The sequence below is a fragment of the Seriola lalandi genome, unplaced genomic scaffold (genome assembly GCF_002814215.2).
Source record: "Seriola lalandi dorsalis isolate HSWRI2012SDOR001 ecotype SW California unplaced genomic scaffold, Sedor1 jcf7180002054900, whole genome shotgun sequence".
Classification (NCBI taxonomy): Eukaryota; Metazoa; Chordata; class Actinopteri; order Carangiformes; family Carangidae; genus Seriola; species Seriola lalandi.
Genome location: NW_019525452.1, coordinates 20,309 through 38,852, shown reverse-complemented (window position 1 = coordinate 38,852; position 18,544 = coordinate 20,309). Strand labels below are relative to the sequence as shown.

General features: G+C 39.6%; 1 protein-coding gene and 1 long non-coding RNA gene across 2 annotated transcripts in view; one reads left to right on the top strand and one right to left on the bottom strand.

Moving 5' to 3' along the window:
• Positions 1 to 9,882, top strand: part of grik5 (glutamate receptor, ionotropic, kainate 5) — an 85,453-nt gene extending 75,571 nt beyond the window's left edge. Inside the window, exons 20-22 of the mRNA XM_087180303.1 lie at positions 1,922 to 2,050; positions 3,199 to 3,365; positions 4,655 to 9,882. Of these exons, the coding sequence (XP_087036429.1) occupies positions 1,922 to 2,050; positions 3,199 to 3,365; positions 4,655 to 5,281 (923 nt within the window). The 3' untranslated portion in view covers positions 5,282 to 9,882. The remainder of the gene's footprint in view (positions 1 to 1,921; positions 2,051 to 3,198; positions 3,366 to 4,654) is intronic.
• Positions 9,883 to 11,848: 1,966 nt separating this feature from the next.
• On the bottom strand, positions 11,849 to 14,344 carry LOC111672476 (uncharacterized). The gene is made up of 7 exons (XR_002762018.2): positions 14,219 to 14,344; positions 14,024 to 14,093; positions 13,259 to 13,600; positions 12,817 to 12,925; positions 12,453 to 12,487; positions 12,305 to 12,337; positions 11,849 to 12,150 (listed from the first exon to the last, which is right to left on the bottom strand). It is a non-coding gene; the product is annotated as an uncharacterized LOC111672476 (long non-coding RNA).
• Between the last annotated feature and the right edge of the window lie 4,200 nt (positions 14,345 to 18,544).

The following is an 18,544-nucleotide window of genomic DNA, read 5'->3' as shown; positions in this document are numbered from 1 at the left end:
ATTGAAGTTGTGCCATAGCTTGTAAATGAAGGGCAACAGAATAGGATGTGGCAATATTTAAAGTGGAAACACATAAATAATGTTTGGTTTGGTGATTTCCACATCCAATAGTTCAAGAAAACATTGACAGAGCAATAACTGTGAGATGTTACTCAAGCTTTAAACAAAGATCAGAAATATAATCCTAGAGCATCTTAAAGCATTGGCTCCAAGCCCTCTGTGTTTGTGATCCCCCAATACGAAGCAACATCTACTTGCAGCCATCCATCACAGGGTGCATGCTGCATGTTTGAACTGTGTTGAATCAAAGAGTGACTTTTTCTCATTAGACGGTTTCATTTGAGGCCCAGAGAGATAAACACAGCACAGCACAGTATTTCACAAGAAAAAAAACGCGAACAGAATTTAGATTTTCTCGTTTCCCACCCTGGTAATCATCTCACAGCTCCCTTGTGGAGGTCCTGACCTCTAGACCGGGAACTAGTTGTGTTAAAGGATTGATGTTGCAGTGAAATTCTTGAGCTTTGGTTATCTTCAGAAACATGTCAGACACCCTGCACTGAGCTTGGTTATAAATGTCACTGGGTTCTTGTTATTGTAGTAGTTGAAAACAATAACACTGCAATGCACAAGTAGTCCAAATTACACATGTGAGACAGAAGCAACATAGCCACTGTATTTTCACCAGCAGCACCAGAGATGGTAAAAATGCTGCTCTTAATGGTCTTTCTCTATGATGTTCAAGATCAAGGTTGAGTTTCTTCACAGAAACTGGACTCTTGTGATCCTAAAATAGTCAAGGACACAACTATTATTCTAGGAGCTATTTACAGTTGAGAGTGAAGTAGGTCACCCATAGCCCCAGTGACCTCTTTGAGGAATAGTGCGTGGGTATTAAGTCTACTGCACTGGTGAACAGTTACAACATGCGTAAGTTCTGGCAGAGAAATTGGCATCCTGTGAGCGAGCGTGTTCGACAGAGGGCAGGGAGTTTCAACATGAATGATGAGGAGTTATCTTGGATCTAAAACTCTAAACCTCATCAAGAAAAAAAGGATAATAACTCATTAAGTGGGAGAAGCAGAAACACCAGCATGAGATCAATTATGCTTAACAGACTCATGTAGTAGACATATCCAACCATCCATTCCATATCAGAACTGCACAAAAGCAGTAGGTGGTGAAATTCACTCAGAGGGCAGTAGATGTTTACGGAGATAGGTGGTCAGGGTTCGTACTGTGGTGGGGAGGGGGAGTACTATTTTTGAAATGGTGGGTAGTGATTTATAGTGTCTCAAAGAAGATAACAGCTTGAACAGATGGCTATCAGGACAGTTTTCCGTGTTCTTTTAATGGATTGTTTTAGGGAGATAGGCTTTATTATGAAGTTTTAAATGATTTTTAAAAAATTCAAGAGCAGTGTGTCTTTCAAGAAGCAGTATCCCTGTTACACTTAGCAATTCACACAACACTGTCAACTGTTTTCATAGGGATTGTCTTCTTGCAGTGCGTAGCTCTAAAGAAAACTGTAGCATAATTGAGAAAATACATTCACAATTTTTAATGAACGGGCCCTTTAAATCTTCCCAGGCTCCTCTACTGTATCTTGTTAATAACATGCTTCGTATGCTCTCTGACCAGTAGCTGTACCACTGGGCTCTATCTGGATGTAATCTTGCTCTTTATCTCTCACTAATCCTCTCTTTATTCTCACCATAAGATCACTCATAGGCATCTCTAGGCTGCAACAGCAATTTGTACTCTGTGATTCCTTTGCCTTTTCTCTTTCATTTGCCTCATTTCATGTTTTTCTCCTCTTCTGAAATAATCCCTCTCTTGACTGGGCTTTTTTTTTTCTTTTGCCGCACCTTTTCCATTCGCCACCATTTGCTCTTATCCTTGCTCTCTTTTCATTTGCCAGGGTCTCCGTACAGAGATGAGATCACGCTGGCCATCCTCCAGCTGCAGGAGAATAACAGGCTAGAGATACTGAAGAGGAGGTGGTGGGAGGGAGGCCAATGTCCCAAAGAGGAGGACCACCGTGCCAAGGGTCAGTTGACCGCAGCTGCCTTTCTCCACTCCCTTCTTTTCTCTAATGTCCCCAATAATAGTCTCCTCACTCTCTGCTACAGTCCAGCTAATGGCTAATGCCTAACCTAATGTCCTTGTGACGGGTGCTTAGCACAATCTACATTCCCAAATGTAGGTAATGTGTAATGGGAATTTTATTGGAGAGAATGCGTTTGTTTACTTGTGCATGTCAAATGTTTATGTGTGAGCGTCATGTGTGCCTGCATGAATAACAAAGACAATGAAAATGCCTCAGCATTTGTGCCGCTGCTGTCAGATGAAAATCTCTTTTAAAAATGGTTTTAATAAAGGATCACTTCACGTTGATTTTTCAGCATCACTGAGCATCATTTGTATAATCTCAAGCATTTTAGAGCTCCACAATTCTGGCACTTGCTCAGCCACTTCATCATAGGTCATTTAAATTTTTGAATTAAAGTTTTTTTCAATGTGAAGGGCACTCCAGCGAATTCATACTGCACTTTCTCAAAAAATGTCAAATTTGAGGCAGAGAAATTCCGATTTTTAGTCACTGTAAGGCCCAAACTCCAGAAATACTGGATCCTACAGTTCTCATAATGCAACATAATAGCATCTATGAAGCTACAGCTAGTCATCTTAGCTTAGCATACCTAGTTTAGCATAAAGATCAGAGATGAGGGGAAACAGCCAGCCTGGCTCTGTATGAAGGTAACAAAATCTGGCTCTCAGCACCACTAAAGCTCACTAATGAGCACTTATATCTATTTTGTTTAATTTGTACAAAAACCAAAGTGTAAAAAGGAAAAGTTGAAGTTCTCAGGAAGTTACTGCCTCCGGCCAAGAAATAATTCAGCACATAACCCCTCGTAAAACCAAAACTTAATTAGTGAGCTTTAGCAGCGCTGTGATGCTGAATGTGTTACCTTAGGACAGACCGTTTCCAGCCTTTAACCAGCTGCTGTCTCTGACTTCATATTTATTGATCTTCTCATCTAAGCATATTCCCCAAAATGTTGAACTATTCCTTTAATGGAGCTCCTTCAAAGCCAACAGAAATCATTATACAATAGTTTTTGTAATGTAATGTTTTTAAGGAGAGTTTATGCATGTGTGTGCTAATGTTTGTCCCCTGTGGACGGCTCTCAGGTCTGGGCATGGAGAACATTGGGGGCATCTTCGTGGTGCTGATCTGTGGCCTCATCATTGCCGTGTTTGTGGCCATTATGGAGTTTGTGTGGTCGACACGCCGCTCGGCAGAGACTGATGAGGTATGCCCCCATACCTGCCCTCGCCGACCCCACAGACACACCCCAGTAGGTTCCCATGGCATCCCGCCAACCCTTTTGATTATGTTGTTTTGTGTGTATACTGTGTGCTTGTGTGTGAGAGTGGGTAGATTTTATTGAGCTTTTGCTTCAATTGGTATGTGTTTGTTTGTTTGTTTATGTGTTGCTATAACATTTGAGGTTCAACGTGTTATGTGCATGTGAGATGAGAGGAATGTTGAAAGTGTGCAGCACTGAACTGCTGTTGTGTCCAAAAATGATAAAAAAAAAAATATAGAGAATTTGATTTCACTTTGCATGTCTTGCCTGTTTTGAAGTCATTGTGCCTTTTTAGTGTTTGGTGTTTAACAGTATGGCAGTAAGTGTTTGTGAGCTAAACTTGATGGTACGGATAAGCAATATTGAGAAATGCCAATATTTGCTTGCATAAAGAAGTAGTGTGATCTTTTTCCCTGGCATTAAATGTCATGATGTATCTTCTTTTACATGCCTCACATGTACGCTGGTATTCTTCGTTTCCATTCTTGGATTACTTCTACCCATCTCACTGTGCGTCTCCCTCTATCTCTCTCTCTCTCAAACACATACCTCCTGTCATTCGGCCATCAGTGTTTGTTCTCCAATAATGAGTACTGTTTCTGTCTATGTGAGCACACGACTTTTTTATTATGATTTCAGTGAGAATGCTGTTTGTCTGTAGTGGACATGTTGATGCATTTTGTTCATCGTGTGTGCAAATTACAGTAGTCGTGCTGCTGGAATGATTAAAAAGATTTATGGGTGTGTGTGTGCAGGTGTGCCAAGTTGATGTATTGCGTGAGTGTGCCTTTGTATATGTGCACCTGAGTTTGCAGGCCTGCCTGTCCGTTCATAGTGCATAGTGCCATAATGAAGTGCCCATAAACTAAACAACATTTTGGTGTTTTGTGTGTTTGGATTGTAATAACTCTCTCTGCTCCTTGGATATTCTCCCATCTCTATCCATCTCTACATCCTTCCCCATCACCTCCTCACTTTTGTTTTCACACCATCCCTCCATTTGTTGATCTCTGTGCCTTCGCTTCTCCTGCGACTCTTTCGTTTACCATGCCTTACTCTGTCTGTTTTCCGCCTTGTTCCCTTTTTTGTTTTTTTTGCTTTTCCTTTCAATTTTTTTATTTTCCCTCCGCTCTCCTATTTATGTACTGCCTTACCACTGTCTTGTTCTGCTGCCTGCCTACTTTGTGTCTGTGGCGCCCCCCCTACCTTTGCCTCCCTTCCTTCCCTTTTTCTTCCCTTCCGTCTCTCCTTCTTTCCTCCCTCCTTTTCTTCTTTAGGTGTCTGTCTGTCAGGAGATGATCACAGAGTTCCGAAACGCCGTCTCCTGTAAGAAGAGCTCCCGTATGCGCCGTCGGCGGCCCCTCAGCAGCTCAGCAGCCCTGCGCCACCCCACACGCATAGCTCTAGGGGCCCCTCGGCCCCTGCGCCTGGTGCGGGAGATGCGCCTTAGCAACGGAAAGCTCTATAGTGGAGCTGGCCCCCTGACGGGTGGAGCTGGAGGTGGAGCAGGGGGGACAGGGCCTTCAGATCTGGGCCCTGGACCACAGCGGATCCTAGATGATCCGCTGGGGGCCAACACCACCCCTCCTCCACCAGCCCCCACCCCTGTGATGCTGCCCGCCCGCAGCTGCACCCATGTGAGGATCTGCCAGGAGTGCCGGAGGATCCAGAACCTGAGATCAGGCAGTAGTATAGGATCAACCTCAACAAGAATACCACCCTCATCAGCACCCCTGCCAAGGCTACCCCCACCCCCTCCTCCATCCTCATCCAACACAGACAGTGAGGGTGGAGGGGGGCCCAGCCCAAGGCGGCTACATCACAGCCCCCCACCTCATACCCCTCGACCCATTCCACCTCCACAGAGCAGCAACACCACAGACCTACTGGTGGACCAGGACTGAGACCAGAGGCAGAGGGTGGGGTGAGAGGGCTGCAGGTAGCCAATGATGTGATCGAGGGACATTTGTGCTGCTGAAAGAAACAGTGCTTGTTTCCACAAGTGAAATTCATCAGAGAACAAAAGAGGGAGGGATGGAGGGGAAAATAAAGTTAAACTCTGCGAGGTCATCCAGTGGAGAATGAAACAACCTTTTAAAAGGAGAGTAAACAGGGAAAGCTGTAACCCTTTCTCCAGCTGAGCTTGAGGTCTACAAATACAGAACTGGCTACAAGCATACAGTGAGATTGTGATCAGTTAAAGCTTCTGTTATCAACTCAGAAGAACAGTTGAGTTTGGACAAATGTGAGCGGATATGCACATGACCAGATGATGGTTTCCACTGGCTTCCCTTTTCTCTCCTTACTCCCCTCTCACTTCACCGTTAGATTTGAGGGGCGCTGGTTTTCTTCCACAGACACTTCCCTGGAAGTTAAGTACCCCTCTAGTAAAATGAAGCCTTGTGTTGGAGGACATACCGTATCCGTATGTGATTTAAAACAGCAACTAAAAGACTTCCAGAAAATTATTTCCTGTTTTTTTTTTCTTTTATTGTCTTTATTGTTTTGTTACCATTGTTCTAAGTGGGAATTACAGAGTTAAATACAGACTATATGTGACAATATGGTGGATTATAACATACTAAGAAACCTGACTATGGCTAATTGTGCTCAAGAGTTTTGTGTCCCTCCCTGTGCCCCATAGCTGCTTTTTGGGTGGTATCAATGAAGTGTGGATAAAACGACTTCAAGATGACATAATGCAAACAATCGCAGAGGAAACTGCTGGCCTGCCTTTCTTTACACTGTGCGTGTGTGTATGTACAAATGTGTGCTTCCTGTTAGTCTGTCTGTAACTACACCCAGCAACAGCACCCTTCTACTAATGTTAGATAATCAGACAGCCACAAAAAGGGAGAGAGGAAGAGAGAGGGAGCAAGGGCTTTGAAATGTGAAATTAATGTCCCTCGTTATCCTGGGTAATGCTTGCCAAGCCTTTACTTCTTTTTCCACCTCTGTTCACACAGCGTAGAAGAGATAGAGAGAGCGGGAGAGGCAGAGCCAGAGCGGAAAGATAGAGAAGAACAGAAAGAGAGGCGAGAGAAAGAGTGTAAGGACACTACAGGATTTGAATGAGAAATCCCTAACTGAACTACTTCCATTATTAGATCTGTCCTGATCTGTTAATTCTGGGCATCTTTTAAGGGGGCTTGTTAATGCGCCAGCAGGCTGTAGCTGCAGCTTCTTCCGTTCTCTCTGTTTAACAGACAGACTTGGCTGTACACAGTAGAGGCTCCTGCCAGAGTGATAGACTCAACACAGCCTTGTCAATACTGTGTCAAGCTTTTGATCGCCTAATTACTCCCCTCGGTGGCTGGGGACTCATTCAGGAGGTGGTTGAACACAGGGAAACATGCTGATAAATAGATTTAGAAGAAATACATGTTTTTCAGTCCGGCTGGGTAGAGATTCTGGTCTCTTTTAATTATGTTGTTAATGTTACAGCCCTACTGTTGTGTGAAAGTCTAACTAAAACAACCCAAACACTACAGTATATTAGCTACAGTGCTTAAAGGAATATACTGGTGGATTTGCATGTTTAGCCATTCAACTTTAAATGTGTGTACACTTCTTATTACTGCTGATGATTATTCAAACCCTTAAGATTCCTAAACTCCCAAATAGCCACTGCTTTCATACCAAGTAATTATGGTATGAAAATCATGTTTCACACACTTGCATTAAATAGCTGATCCATCACTGTGAATGTGTAATAAGTCTGGTTATGTATTTCTTGATGTCCTAAAATCCCATGTAAAGACCAAAACAAACAATGAATTTATCTGACTAATAAGTAGATAAAGCCTGATATAGCTTATTCCCCTGTGCCATAGACCTGTGTTGTCATCCAAATTCTCTCAAACACACTCTGAACAGCCTCACCATGGCATGTTCATTCACTACCATGTACACAAACACTGTTGTTTGTTTTGAGTGAGTCCCAAATACCCAAATATCATCCTGTTACCATATTTACACACAAGCATATTAATCCACAGCTGAAAATAGTCCCCAACAAATACATCATTTACTCCTGTTTGAGTAATGTTTGCTAAAAATCTACAGAGCCCAGCTATTGTAGAATCTGCCTTTTTTTTTTTTTTTTTTAACTGAAACTATATGTCATATATTTATCACGTTGTTGGTTTTGGGTTTGTTGAGAATAACAAAAACATACCACCACCACTGATGTTTAGGACCACATGTTAATTACATCACATCAGTTTTATGTCTCTCGTAGAAGAATAAGATTCGATCCACTTATTTACACTGAATGCATGACACATATCAGGAATAAATGGTTACTGATTTCCCTTTAGTTTCCTCCAAATCAAAAGTATACAATTAATTTTGTGTGCTGTAGCTGTGCTTTCTGTGGTTTGCCACCTTTTGTAAAAAGTCCCAGTAGAAGCAAATCCAACTCTGTTGAACAGTTTACCCAGTATCATGTTTTCATTAAATCATAGGTAGACATAATATCTATCCCAGAATCATATATGACGTCGGTATCATGTGCTGCATTAGCATTTTCTGCAGGTTATTGACTCATCACTGTCTCAGTGTTTATTAATTCTGTTGCCCAATCACTTCCAAATATCCCCCATTTAGTGATTCACTACTTAGTAGACAAGGGAGTGATTGGATAGACACCCTTGCTGTACTTATAGTAATTATAAAAAGCCTTGGTTGGTGTGTTCAAGGATATACTGACATTCACATTTTGAGAGTTGGCTGATGCAAGATATTACCGATTTCCCATTACCCCATTCATATTTGCCACTCCTTTCATAGTCTGATTTTGTGACAGCAGAGATTATGAATGTCATTCTTCTCAGCTGCTGATTCTTAGTTCTCGAAAAGTCAGTGTTCCCTGCTTCCTGAAAGCATCAATAATACTTTTGTTTCCTCTTTTTTGCCCCTGCTTTGAAATGACAATTTGTGCCACAATCGTTGTGTCTTGTAACCTCTAGACAGCCAGGAGTCTACCAGCGACTTTTTTTCACCTGTGACTGAGGCTTCATGCTATCATCTCAGATCAACTCAAACTGCAGGAGTCGCTAGTGCAGCAACAAAAACATGATCCCTGATCTATATTCAGCAGTAATACAAAGTGTGCAAGGTAACATGCAAAACCACCAATACAGCCCTTTACAAATGCCTTGAAAAATGCAGGCATTGTCGTCTAGGCTAACATTGCATTGCTGTATTGAATTATGCATTTTGCAGTGAAGCTGATTTCTCGACACTGTTGTGTTCCAGATAATGAATGATAACATTGTTTGCACACATTATGCCGTTTCCCTCCTCAGCAGAAGCAGGCCTGGATTTGGTACGTTTCTTCTGTTTACTTCTGCCTTTGTGTCCAGAATGCTGACAAGACAACATGAACTGTCTCCACAAGTTGACACAGTACGCGCACACACACACACACACACACACACACACACTGGGGGGTACTCATTGACGTAATGTATTTCTTAGCCCGTTCCATCGACCCTTACCCAAACCTAAACCTAATTGTAACCTGAACCTTAAAACCAAATCTTATCAATTAAAAAGCGGTCTCGGTCTCTACCCACGGGAACCCAATTCTTTTATCCTCATGAAACCTCACAAGACCCCATGGGTGGGTGTGCAGTCAGGTTTAAGTCCCCACCAGGATATAAAACAAGTGCCCACACACACATATAATCATAGGTAAGTTTTGGGGAACTGATATTAATTTCCTGGGGATTTACCCTAACCATAACCACTACTAACCTAAACCTGACCCTTACCTTAACCACTGATCCAAAAATCAGCTTTTGTCCCCAGTTGGTCCCCAATTAACTGGGCTTTTTAAGTCTGAAATGTGTCCCCAATAGTAGCCTATGACAGTCACACACACACAAACAGAAATGCACTCATCCTCAACATACTCATTTCTGATTCCCCTGTTGTCTAAAGGCTACTTTGTTTTCAAATTTGTCTTCAGAGTCTCCTTTTCTTGTCTTCTTTGGTTTGTTCTGTATTTGAATTCACAAGACTTGATATGTGACAGCACCACATAGCCATTAAGTGGCTATCAACAGCTTTAAACCATCGGCTGAAAGCATTTGTTAGCTGCGCAGCATTAATGCGGAGAGGCAAGAGGTGGGTACAATCCCTCACTCGAGTATGAATATCAAAGGGAAGGGAGGGTCACAAAACAACTTCAGACAGGGTGTCTGAGCGGTCACTCAACAAAACAAACCTTTTCATTTACTTTTATGTTCTTTTCTTTGATATTTTTTCATATTTCTATACTAGTGCTAAATGGATTATTAAAACTGATGATGAATATTATGATTAAATTGTTGTTATTATTCCTATTGAAGAGCGAGAGGTTCTATAGTGTGCTTGTGGGTGAAGGGTGGGCGATGGGAGGCTTTGGGATGAAGGTGCAATGATGTTCTTCAGAGAGATCGCCCAGTTGTTCAAACCTATAGACACACAAACTTCTTTTGGAATAAAAATATTGAAACAGTCCCATAGTGACGCGTGTCTTTGCTTTTTAAGTGGAAAGTCCCCTGTGACTGAGATATTACAACATATGACATTATTAGATTGTTAATACAGAGGCCGCAGTGTGTAAGCAGCTTTTCACTGTCGAAGTCGTTTGAGTTGGAACAAGTTTTAACTGCTTGATGTAAAATTTCATAATATAGTCAAGCAAGCAGATCCCAACCCAGGGATCGGGCCCCTCTAAAGGGTCACAAGATAAATCAGAGTGGTCGTGTGATGATCAATGGGGTATGAAAGAAGATATAAAAACAAAGTTCTGATAGACACATTTGTATTCAATTTTGGGTATTTCTCTATTGTGTTTTTGTGAAATGTTTGATAATTTTAGATGGTAAATGTTTTTGGTGGGATTTACATTCATTCTAACACTGCATAATGCACTGCATGACTAACTGCAATTTCCTGTCATGACAGATTTCCACAGAAAAAATGCAGAACTTTATTTAGCAACAGTAGCCACAACATAAAAATGTAGTTTTAAAGCAAATGAAGACATGATTTACACACTAAAGTATCTCAAAAAATTGCTGATTGTAAAGAAATCTTGAGCACCTACTTTCAGTAGAAATATGGTGTAAGAGCACAACAACCAGAAATAAATGAGTCCTTAAGTTAGTACTTTTACACACCTAAAAAACACATTTCCCACACCTCCTGCCAACACAGACTATAACCGTAATGAAATTTCTTAAGCACTGAATTCCAATTAACAAATAAATAAAAGACAGCAAAATTGGAAAAACTATACTGTAAAAATGCTTTTACACAGCAAACAACTGATGTTCATTGACGGTATGCATCTCTACGGCAACTTTGCAAACCATGTGCTGTCACCTATTATTGGTATGACGAAGAATGTAATGAGGATTGTGAGATCAATGCAATAGAATGTGCGCAACAGACACAACACAGAAAGAAAACTGAGTAGGATAAAAGACTAACTTTCAATAGAATCTATGTCTCTAGAAAACTGATATGATACTGTATCATGATATGCAATCCTTGTTTGGTTTAAAGCTGCTGTGTGTAAGTTTGAGGAATTAGGAAAGTACAGCCCTTTGGTAACTTACCACCAGCTCTGTCGTCTGTAGCATTTCGAAATATAATTCATATTGGATGCTAAAATTTGGTCTCACGGTTGAAATGTGATATTTGTTGCTGCCTGTTTGTCTGAAGGTAAAGCTAAATTCATAAGAGATTATTATTGGACTGTTTAATAACAGTGCTGCCTCTTTGCACTTTGGGGTTCTTATATGTACAGATATAGCTCCACATTTTAATCAAAATAAAATGAACACAAGCAGTGGGTATCAAATGTAGCTTCATTTTTCAAATATATATTACAGATTGGATAAGATATGCATCTTTTACTACATTCACTGTTTGTGCCTTCTCTGTGCTTTGTCCTCAGGGGTCACTGCGGATGAGGGTGATTATGTTTTATATTTTTCCTACTGTCAACAAATCCCACGAAAAGGCCAAGAATAACATTGATCCATTGTCGTCCAACAACTATTAACAACACATTAATGAGTCACTGTTGAACTTGGTGACATGTTCCTCCATTATAATGAACACTGGCATTGTTTATATGAGTCAATCACACATACACAGAAATGTTGCTGTAAATATATTTGCTAAAACACCAAATGAGTATTAATCTGCACCTGGAAATACTTCCCCAGCAAATGTACAGTTTACTTTTGTTTGAGTAACATTAGCTAAAAGTATAGTTGCCCCGCTCCAATGAATAACATAATGATGAATAACATCAAACTGTTGTTAATCATTTTTTATAGATCTATGTCTTCGACTAAGGGCCGCAGCTAGAGCAGGGAAATCAGAAAGTATTGAGAGTTTGAATAATGCTCTGTTGGTCCTGTTTTTTCATACAATTTGTTGACAGTAAGAAAAATGGAGAACAACACTGGCCTTTAAGAATAGGATGATTTATTAACAGCTGTCAGGATGTGATGACTTTTGCATTTTTACTCAAGATACCAACACGCTAGTAAATACAACTTACACACAACAGCTTAAAGAGAGTGTGTTTTTTTTTTTTTTTTTTCCCACATCATTGCACATCTCTTTCTCTTCTTTTGGGTTGCCAATGGTTAACCATCACCTTGAAGTATATGTGACATCATCATAAATGGTCTCTGTGTTTGTCATTGGAAGAAGTTGTAGCATCTCTGGATGGTTTGAACTTCACATCAGAGTAGATCAGACCCTATGAGGCAGAAGAGACTTCAGTGCTCCATTTTATCATCATTGTTCTCATCAAGTTTTGTTGCATTTTGTGTCAAAGCAACAGAATAGTCAAACCAACCAATGTTTTTCAACCACAATTTAAAGCTGTAACCTCAAACCAACTCTTAGCTCACCTCGTCTCTTTCAATCACAGATCACTGGACTAGCTGTATATGGAAGACAAAATAGCTTAAGTAAAAGAAACTAAACAAACACAATATATAACTAATATGCAGCTGTTTAGAAATCAAAAGAGGAGAAACTTGTGATTTTTTTCCTCACCAGTGCAGACACGGTGCTTGACTGAAGAATCACGTCTGAGTAAAGAACCATATTATGATTAGTTATTTTGCACTTGACTACGTACATTCAGGAGAAGATTTTCTCACAGTTCATACAGACTGATTCAAATATAACATGTGCTTTAATAAACCAATGAATCATGAATGAAAATGAACTTAATCTGGCATCTTCAGTGATACTGTTCAGGATCAAGTTTTAGTTTTTGATCAAAAATGTTCGCTAAATGCACCATAAATGATAAAGTCTTTTGAGTAATATCACATGACATGTCCTTCTCTGTCATGAAAGGAGTTTGCTCTTCAACAGCTCATCTACGCCTACACAAAATACAAATCTGACACACCTTATTCTGATGATAATGACATAAGTTGTGACTGCCATGGTCACTATAATCAGAACGAATATGGCTGTAGCAATCATCCTTGGTAATATCTGGATCAGTTCTGTCTGTTCTGGGAGAGGAGACAGGTGTTATCTTCAGTGACGTTAAGTGAAATTAATGTAAATAAAAGTTCACAGTGTTGATATAACTCTGATTATGTGATGATAAATTCAGACACTCGCTGTATTTGTAAGGTATAAATATAGATTAATTTATGGTAAAAAAGGCAAAATTGAGAGTCATACAAGGTAAGGGAATGTCAAGCTCCACTTACTTATACAGTATAAGAAAAACAGACCCATGTTATTTACCATTCAGATGTTATAGACAGGTCATACTCATTTTGAAAACTTTCTACACCTAATGTTAAAATGGACAATTTGTGCAAAAATGCCTCACATACCTCGAACAACAAGGTTGGTTTTTCCTTCAAATGAACCAAGAGGGAAGGTTGCAATGGTGCACATGTATGACCCTGCATCTCTCATTTCAACGTTTTTAATTAGCAGCAATTGTTCAGTAATCTCCAGTCTCTCCTTCAGAGAAGATTCAAGAATAAGCACCCCAAACTGGCGACTAAAAACAATAATAGTGATAGATTTTCCTTCTGGTTGCAGGAGATCCCACTGAACCAGTGTAATATTGGCATTTTCTTTTCCTTGGATGAATTGGCATGGCAGGGTGACATCATGCCCCAAGTATCCAGACACTTCAGGCCAGACATTGACTTGTTGACCCTCCAGAACTGCAAAATATAAGATGATATGATGGCAGGAGGAAGAGAGAAATGGAAAATAAATACTCTAGCTGCCCACTGTATGGTGTGTCATCCAACAAAAGTAACTCAAAGACTACCTTTGGGATTCTACTTATTATTTTGTTTTTTTAGTAATTACTCAAATTATCTTGTATCAGATTCAAAGTTGACAGTTCAACACCACCAAAAAAGTACCTTTTCACAAACATTTACCATTTTACAGCAGCTATGTTAACCAGTTCAGGAGGTCTAAAAATGTGTTGAGAATGTTGTTCAAGAAAATATAAGTGACAAATTACAGTTTTAAATTATTCTTTCTAAATATTGGCTGACTACTCTCCTGTTTTCAACACACATGCTATGGATATGTTTCACTGCTTTTCAGAAAATAGCCAAAACATTTGGTCTTACCTGGTAAAATGAAGTAGATCAACTTGAGCATTAGGAGAGGTGATCTGACACAAGTTTTCATCGTGCAACGCTACAGGGTGTGGACAAAATACAGATATGCCTCCAGTGAAATAAACTTTATCGTTGTAAATCATACTAATTTAAAATTGCATGTTTTTAGTCAAATAATCAAAAAAAAAGACAAGATGGACTTACATATTTACAAGGGTTGCAATGTGGGCACTATCAAAAATATTACTCTGATGCCACAGAAGGTTTAAAAAAGTACAGTCTCAGAACGGATCAAGTTGAACCTATTCAGCTGTTGTTGAAACAGTTACTCTACTTAGGTTCCTCAACCTTAAGCTCTACCATGTTATGTAATTCTTATGTTCCTCATATTCTCAAAATGTCACAAACAAGTGTAAGGTATAACAGATACAGTCAAATGAAAAAAAAAATCACAATTGACCAAGAAAGAACCTGCAGGACTGCGGCATGAAGCTTTTCTCATCTCTAACTAGCTTTACTGGAGAGAGAAAAACTATACTTTGTACTTTACTTTTAATTTTCATTATTTATTTTCTCTTAGCAGTCAGCGTGATTGCTCATGGTTTTTAGCTCCCTTTCCTCCAGTCATGCTGTAAGCTCCAGTAGAACAGTGACCTCTCGTGGTCAGAAGATGATCATGTAGAGAAACACTTTGTTGAACAATAATTGCCGTCTTTTAATTATAATAGAGAACTGACCAAACTGCTGCTTGATAATTTTCTAAAAGCACTGACGAGTGACAGTGTTTGATAAAAAAACTAAACAAAAAACATTAGTATCTCCTGATGATTTGTATAAGTTTTCAGATTTTTTCAGGCACAATTTAAAGGAAAGTGCCACTGAGTTTTAAAAGCTGTGTTCAAGACATTAAGTAAAATGAGAAAAAAAAGTTTTAATACTCTGTCCGTACTAACAATAGTGCACCAACAAATATAAACATTCAAATCTGATATATGTGCCGTCTGAAAATAACAAGACTGACCATGTAGCCTACACAGCTAATTTTCATGTTAACACTTTAAGAGATTAGACCTGAATTATTTGTTGATTAATAAAATTAATTCGTAACAATTTTGAGAATCATTTCAGTAATTTTTTAAGTAAAAACACCCCAAATTCTCTGGTTTCAGCTTTTCAAAAGTGACTTTCTTAGATTTCCACATCTGTAAACTTTATTTAGGTGTTGGACTGTTGGATGGACAAAACAAGCATTTTCAATGTGTGAGCTCAGGAAAGTTGTCATGGACAATTTTCACTATTTCACGGATCAAAACATTTATCAATAAATCTACAAAATAATGAAAATAAGTGTTAGTTGCAGCCCTAATTGTCATACTCTCAAGAACGTAGAAGTGGTTATGGTGACATAACAATGACTATCTGACAAGTTACTGACTTAAAGGTGAACAATTGGTTCCAACGAATTGTGTAAGACTTAAACCAAATTTTCTTTTTGTCAAAACCAAAGCTGCTGTAAACACTATACAAACAGACTGGGACATTCAAAAACAAACAACTACAAAAATATTCTATCATCACCCTCTCTCCACATCTCTGAAAAAAGAACTGCGTAATCTGGTGTGCACAGCTTAACATGTTGGAACTGAAACCATGTGTGGTTCATTCACAAACATGTTTTTTAGATTTCCAATGTAACAGAAAATATTGTGATCTTTCCTTATTTGTAATTTTGAGAATGTACTCTCAGCAAGGTGCAGGCCAGTGAGCCTGAATACATGTTCATCAAAATTAAACAAGTCACACAGCTCTTCTCCAATAATAATAATAATAATCCCTAACTGTTCCCAGCTATCTTGCCTTCATCAGGATGATGTTTCCTTTACTCTCAATTATGGGTGGAGTTCATTTCCTTTAGATTTCGAGGCTCTGGTGGAATGTACTGTCTGAGAAGCAGAACATCACAGGAAAGAGAGAAGGTCAAGATTTGTAAATCTACTGGTGTAGTTTTGTGAAGGAGCTGCTCTCTGTCACCACGAAGGAGGATACCTGTTTAAGTAACGGATGCCTCTAAAAACTATATGGTTTCATAAAGCATCAGGTCTGCACAATGGAACAATTGTAATTAATTACATGTTTGAATCTAATGAATTTAACCTTCCAGTGTTGTAATATGTAAATGTGAGTTCCTGTTAAGCTCAGAGGAGGAGAAGTTATAGCCGCAGTACTTCTCTTTATTTTGTAAATAGCACTTACAAAAGTTAATTTAATACTTGTACAAACACCCCCTGTATGTGCATGGTGTTAAAAGTAAGTTTGTAAAAACTTGATGTAAGGGACACTGCAACACAGCTTTAACCAACATGTGTATTTGAGTGGGGAGGAGTGGCGTGTGGCAGGTAGCGTGTGGCGTGTTGCGTGTGGTGTGTGATTTTGGATTAGTTTTGTGAGTCGGTTTTTATCATTGAATTACCTTTTTTCCACCTAGCCCCTATTGTGTTTGTTTGCATTTGGGTTCAGCAATCTTCAATCCAGCAATGGTGGCAGCAAAGAGACTTATAACTGACTACAAAGAGACTGACAAAGAGATGCCAAACAACCACTTAGAGATGAACCCACAAAGAATCCTTAAAACTTTCTTCCCAATCAAATCAATAGGGGATCTCTGACAAGAAAGTAAACCTACCTCCGGGCAGTTGATTTTCTCACGCATAGAGGACATAGGAACCTTGGCGAAGCTCCCTGCTTTGCTAAGGTCTATGTTTCTTTACAGACCAGTTTGATGTAGAGGTGGAGATACAAGTATTTTACCTACTGACACTGTACGCACATACTATATACACAGAGCCAGGGATCAGTTCATTGCATCCACCATGTTTTTTGTTGTCCATATTTAAAATAGAAATGGAGGTGGTGTCGGTGATCATTGACCAGTCAGCTATGTGGACAATCTATAAAAGCAGGTATCTGTGTTGTGCTCTCGTTCTCTGCTGCTGCTAACCACACCCCACATCCTGTTCACCCGACCTTGGAAATTTTCACAGGTATGAGAGCGGTTTCTGTGTTTGTTTGTTCCCCAATTTGTTTTTCTTATGCTGTTATTAATATTTGTCACTTACAATTTTGCAGATCTTCCCACAGTGGATGCCAACCCTCCAAAGTGATACCTCCCTGCTTGCAAAATTGTATCAGTCCAAGCTTGGCCTGATATCGTAAGTACAAATCGGCAGAGTCGTGGCTGTGAGGTATTTCTGCAGCGCTGACTGATAGTTCTGGACGGAGTCTGGGCCAAGAGATACCGCTGAAGTGTGGTCCAACTGGTGGCCCGAGTCCAACAACCCACAAACAAGCCCGAAGTACACCACAAATACTTGACTCAGCTCATTATCAATTCAGGCAGTGGGCCAGAATGGCTTACATTATTAATTTCCTGCTGTTTTCCCCATGCAAAACCTTCCCTGAGATGAAGGGTAGAACCAGGTTACATGTAGAAAAATGCTCAAAAATGACACATAATTTACAGAACCTGAGTAACTTATTCATGGTTACACAGGAGTGATGGAAGTTTAGCAAGATTTTTCTTTGCTACTTCAGTTCAACTCTTTCTGTTCCTATGCACCCGTGTCACCAATTAAATGTACAAAGTGTTCCTCTGTTTTCAAAAACTGAAACACAACTGAAACAAGCACAGTATGTAACTTCTGCCACTAATGTACTCTCAATCAAACCAATAACAAAGTATGGCATTTGTTGATGTTGTTAAGTAGTGTGGGATCATGAGAGTTGTCTTCACTACCACTGCTGTCATTGCAGTCACTTTCTCTTGGTTAGGAATCCTTCAGTGTCAGTCATTCAGGAGGTTTTTACTTTGAGCCAAATTATCTGCAGAGGTCTCATCATCTCCAAAACAATTGAACTAGGTGATTAAAACCAGTAAAAACACTGAATAAAGCAGTTATCTCTGATAACTTATGGTCCAGATGTTTCAGAGGGACTGAGAGATGAGTTGCCTGACATTTGCTTGGCTAATTTCTCTAATAACTTACCATCCAGATGTCCAACGACTAAAATCCTTCCTCTGGTTAAAAACTACCATGATTTAAAAAGTGTATCTTAAAAATGTGACTTAAAACTGGATAAAAAGTCAATTTTTATGCTTTTGGCAGGCAACCACAATGCCATCGCAGCACATAGGAAATATGACGCAACTGACAGACGACCAAAGGAAATGGACCATTACCATGAGGTATGAAAATTGCTGGAAACATTTGGGATAATGTAGGTACACAACTCAACAAAATGTTATTTGTTTGTCTGTCACTGCGGCGGTCCATGTATGAATGTGTTTTATATCAATACAATTCAATGGAAATAACCAGAGTAAAGATTGAAAGAATTTTAAATGTATTACAGTAAGTGATAAGATGCTAAGAGACTGGGGTCTGGTAGTTATTTTGATCCCAATTCACAGCATGCAACAAGTTGTAGGTATCATTGCAGACCAGTGGGGTTAGGAAAGACGGGTCAGACATT